At 59.9% G+C, this 4,922-nt stretch overlaps 2 protein-coding genes across 2 annotated transcripts; both read left to right on the forward strand.

Annotated features, from left to right (window-relative positions):
- Positions 1-812: 812 nt before the first annotated feature.
- LOC120994154 (histone H3) lies at positions 813-1,223 on the forward strand. Its single transcript, XM_040422606.1, has one exon. The coding sequence runs from the start codon at positions 813-815 to the stop codon at positions 1,221-1,223; it is 411 nt and encodes a 136-aa protein (XP_040278540.1).
- A 2,108-nt stretch (positions 1,224-3,331) lies between these two features.
- LOC120994250 (histone H2B 1.1-like) lies at positions 3,332-3,791 on the forward strand. Its single transcript, XM_040422695.1, has one exon. The coding sequence runs from the start codon at positions 3,332-3,334 to the stop codon at positions 3,710-3,712; it is 381 nt and encodes a 126-aa protein (XP_040278629.1). The 3' UTR covers positions 3,713-3,791.
- The last annotated feature ends 1,131 nt before the right edge of the window (positions 3,792-4,922 follow it).

Genomic DNA, 4,922 nt, shown 5'->3' on the forward strand with positions numbered 1-4,922 from the left:
GAAGGGGGCGGAGCTATAGGACAAGTGCTTTACAGTGATTGGCTGATCTCTGGATTTTGAAAATCCCGCTCAGCGGCCGTGGAGGAGCAGTCCATTACACACAGGGGCACTTACCGCTCCTGACCTGCTGCCAGTACGGGCAGACATTGCTGCTGTAGAGGGTTCGTCCCCTGTGTGTAATGGACTGCTCCTCCACGGCCGCTGAGCGGGATTTTCAAAATCCAGAGATCAGCCAATCACTGTAACGTACTAGTATTAACCCGTCAGTGGCCGCCTTCTCCCGCCCCCCACCGGAGAAGAGGAGAACAGTCCCGTATTCACTGTGCGGAGAAGAGCGGCTCCATCGCTGCGCTGGTGTCCAGGGATAGAGCGCACGACCCCCCTGCACGCACAGTACACTCAGCGGCGGCATCACTACCAGCAGGGGGCGGGGCGCAGTGAGGGGCGGGGCGGTTATCAGCCGAGCAGCGAGGCCCTGATAGACGGAAGAGAGCGGCGCTGACAGGGTTAAGGGCGGAGTGGAGCTCGTCTGAGGTGGTGGGAAGTCACTGACCGCACGTATTATGTAGGAGGGGCTTATTTCCTGGAGACACGCCCATCCGCTGGGACTGGAGGATAGGATGAGCTCCGCCTCTTGTGAACGATGATTGGTAAACGGAAGTTTTGGCGGGCACATCATTGTACGAATAAACCAATAGGGATGTAGGGGTGTGGTTTACATGAGCCAATGAGTACGAGGCTGGGAGTATAAATGATCTGCACGGTCCATTCCTCGCCTCACTCTCTTGCTGTGTACAGATCTCTGCAGAGCCATGGCCAGAACCAAGCAGACAGCGCGTAAGTCCACCGGCGGGAAAGCTCCCCGCAAGCAGCTGGCCACTAAGGCCGCCAGGAAGAGCGCCCCCGCCACTGGCGGAGTCAAGAAGCCTCACCGCTACCGGCCCGGGACCGTCGCTCTCCGGGAGATCCGGCGCTACCAGAAGTCCACCGAGCTGCTCATCCGGAAGCTGCCCTTCCAGCGCCTGGTGAGAGAGATCGCCCAGGACTTCAAGACCGACCTTCGCTTCCAGAGCTCGGCCGTCATGGCCCTGCAGGAGGCCAGCGAGGCTTACCTGGTCGGGCTCTTCGAGGACACCAACCTCTGCGCCATCCACGCCAAGCGGGTCACCATCATGCCCAAGGATATCCAGCTGGCCCGCAGGATCCGAGGGGAGAGGGCTTAGATCTGCGCCCCGCACCCAACAAAGGCTCTTCTCAGAGCCACCACCACCTCCAGAGACGAGCTCCACTCCGCCCTTCATTCTCTACCTCTGCTCACAGGAGGCGGGTTAACCCTTTCAGCGCTCTAATTAGTGAGAGCAGTTCCTTTATTCTAAAAGCGCTCTCTGTATCTCCCCCCCCCGTCTATCAGGGACTCGCTGACCGTGACCGATAACCGCCTCCATCCTCCCTGCCCCCCGCCATCTCCACTCAGCGCTGCTGGGGGCGGAGCTATAGGACGAGTGCTTTACAGTGATTGGCTGATCTCCTGGCTTTTGAAATTCCCACTCAATTACAGTGCGGTTAGAATTCAGCGGCCAAACCCTCTACAGCAGCAATGTCTGCCCGTACTCCCTGCTCTTCCCTTCCGTCTCTTCGTCACAGACGTCCCCGCATTCTCCGCCATGTCCTGAGCTCCAATCCTATCCCCGCCCCCATAGCACCGGTGTATCCCCGAGTGCCCGGCTCTGTGGATCCATCCAGCCGCTCGTCCTTCACTACCTCCTCCTCCTCACTGTCTGATCACTACTCCCCCCATCCTCAGTGTCCAATCACTACTCCCCCCATCCTCCCGAGTATACGATCACTACTCCCCTCATCCTCCCGATCAGTGGTCTATAATGAGGGAATAATCCGCCTCGGACATGAGGCTTCCATGTATTCACACAATGCGGCAGCTCCGTCCTAGAGAAGGTGGGGGCTCTGAGAAGAGCGGGGGGAGGGGAGGCGGAGCAGCATGAGGGGAGGGGCTCTGAGAAGAGCAGGAGATGGGGAGGAGACAGCAGGAGGGGCGGGGCTCATTTACATTTATTCACTGAGCCGGGGGCGGAGCTTCTCCACTGCCGCTGAATTCTTACCGGACGGTAATTGAGCGGGAATTTCAAAAGCCAAGGTACTAGTTCTATAGCCCCGCCCCCATAGCCTGCTCAGTATTAACCCGTCAGTGGCCGCCTTCTCCCGCCCCCCACCGGAGAAGGGGAGAACAGTCCCGTAGTCACTGTGCGGAGAAGAGCGGCTCCATCGCTGCGCTGGTGTCCAGGGATAGAGCGCACGACCCCCCTGCACGCACAGTACACTCAGCGGCGGCATCACTACCAGCAGGGGGCGGGGCGGTTATCAGCCGAGCAGCGAGGCCCTGATAGACTGAAGAGAGCTGCTAGCCCCGCCCCCGGCTTATCTAAATGGATGGATGTGAGCACCACCCCTCCTGCTCAGCTGAATGAATGTGAGCCCCTCCCTTCTTGCTGCTCCGCCCCCCGGCTCTGCTGAATAGATGGATGTATGTGAGCCCCGCCCCTCTCTTCTTGCTGCTCCGCCCCCCGGCTCTGCTGAATGGATGTATGTGAGCCCCGCCTTTCTTTTTGCCCCGCCTTTCTTTTTGCCCCGCCCCCGGCTTAGCTGAATGGATGTATGTGAGCCACGCCTCTCCTGTTGCTCTGCTAACTGGATGGATGTGAGCCCCGCCTCTCTATTTGCTCCGTCCCCCGGCTCTGCTGAATGGATGGATGTGAGCCACGCCTCTCCTGTTGCTCCGCCCCCGGCTCTGCTGAATGGATGTATGTGAGCCCCGCCCCTCTATTTGCTCCGCCCCCGGCTCAGCTGAATGATTGGATGCGAGCCCTGCCCCTCCTGCTGCTCCCCCCCCGGCTCATCTTAATGGATGGATGTGAGTTCTGCTCCGCCCCCCGGTTTAGCAAAATGGATGGCTATGAGCCCAACCCTTCCTGCTGCTCCGCCCTCCGACTCATCTCTATGAATGGATGTGAGCCCCTCCCTTCTTGCTGCTCCGTCCCCCGGCTCTGCTGAATGGATGGATGTGAGCCACGCCTCTCCTGTTGCTCCGCCCCCGGCTCTGCTGAATGGATGTATGTGAGCCCCGCCCCCCTATTTGCCCCGCCCCCGGCTCAGCTGGATGGATGTGAGGCTGCCAATTAGGAGAAGTGGAGACACCACGTGACCCTCTCCTCCAGTAGATCGGCGCGCAGTCAGCAGCAGCTCATTTGCATGGCCCGTGTATAAATACCGCCGCGGTGGCAGGAGGAGAACAGACGAGATTTTGTCCTCAGTCAGAATGCCCGAGCCAGCCAAGTCCACCCCAGCGCCCAAGAAGGGCTCCAAGAAAGCCGTCACCAAGGTTCAGAAGAAGGACGGCAAGAAGCGGAGGAAGAGCAGGAAGGAGAGCTATGCCATCTACGTCTACAAGGTGCTGAAGCAGGTCCACCCCGACACCGGCATCTCCTCCAAGGCCATGGGCATCATGAACTCCTTCGTCAACGACATCTTCGAGCGCATCGCAGGGGAAGCCTCCCGCCTGGCTCACTACAACAAGCGCTCCACCATCACCTCCCGGGAGATCCAGACCGCCGTGCGCCTGCTGCTGCCCGGAGAGCTGGCCAAGCACGCCGTCTCCGAGGGCACCAAGGCCGTCACCAAGTACACCAGCGCCAAGTGAGCGCCGCCCCCGCTCTCCGGACCCAAAGGCTCTTCTCAGAGCCCCCACCCTGTCTCCAGCGGAGCTGCTCCCGGGTCTCCCCGTTGTTCTCACAGTGGCTGCGGTTTTCCTCCCTGTCAGCTAGATGAGATGCGGTAACGCTATCGGAAGTTACACTACAAGCTCCCCTCATCCTCCTCCTCCATGCCCGATCACTACTCCCATCATCCTCCTCAGTGTGGCGCTCCCTGGAGAGAGGCTGTGCGGCCGCTCAGTGCAGGAGGACGAGGCTCCTACGGGCACATAACGGCTGCGGGGTCCAGAGCTCTGCTATTGGCTGGGAGAGCTCAGCATCTCGTCCCTCATTTGAATTTCCCGCCTATAGTTGAGCTGCTGATTTACAGGTGGAGCCGGTCATGTGACATGTACCAGCGCCGCTCATTGGCGGGACGGATTAACCCCTCAGTCTCCGAGCACAGCTCGTCTCGTAGCTGCGGTGGAGAACACCCGGGGCTCGGGATTTACACAGATTATTGGGGGGGTTTCTGTAATGTAGACCTCCGGCTGTACTGAGTACAAGGCGCCGCTGATCTCCTGATGTGCGGGCGGTGTTAACCCCTGAGTGGAATTGTAGCTCCTCTTCCCCGGGAAGATGTGGGCGGCTCTGAGAAGAGCCTTTGTGCTGTGAGGACGGAGGAGGCGGCAGCATTAACCCCCGAAGCCGTAGAGAGTGCGGCCCTGGCGCTTGAGCGCGTAGACCACGTCCATGGCGGTGACGGTCTTCCTCTTGGCGTGCTCGGTGTAGGTGACGGCGTCCCGGATGACGTTCTCCAGGAAGACTTTCAGCACCCCGCGAGTCTCCTCATAGATGAGGCCGGAGATGCGCTTGACGCCTCCCCTGCGAGCTAGGCGGCGGATGGCAGGCTTGGTGATGCCCTGGATGTTATCACGGAGCACCTTCCTGTGCCGCTTGGCGCCGCCTTTCCCGAGCCCTTTCCCTCCTTTACCGCGACCAGACATCTTCTAGGTGTGAGGAGCAGAGAGCAGTGACTGCTCAGCCCAGAGCCCTCCTTTATATGGAGCATGGGCGGACCTGAAAGAGAACTGGGGGCGGGGCTGTTCCTGAACTCCAGGCCCCGCCCTCCAGCTCTGATTGGCTGAGCTCAGAAGTGCTGGTGGTTTTCATTTTCCAGCCTCCATGTTACCAGCCTGTAAATTACATCATATCCTT

Source organism: Bufo bufo, chromosome 3 (assembly GCF_905171765.1).
Source record: "Bufo bufo chromosome 3, aBufBuf1.1, whole genome shotgun sequence".
Taxonomy (NCBI): domain Eukaryota; kingdom Metazoa; phylum Chordata; class Amphibia; order Anura; family Bufonidae; genus Bufo; species Bufo bufo.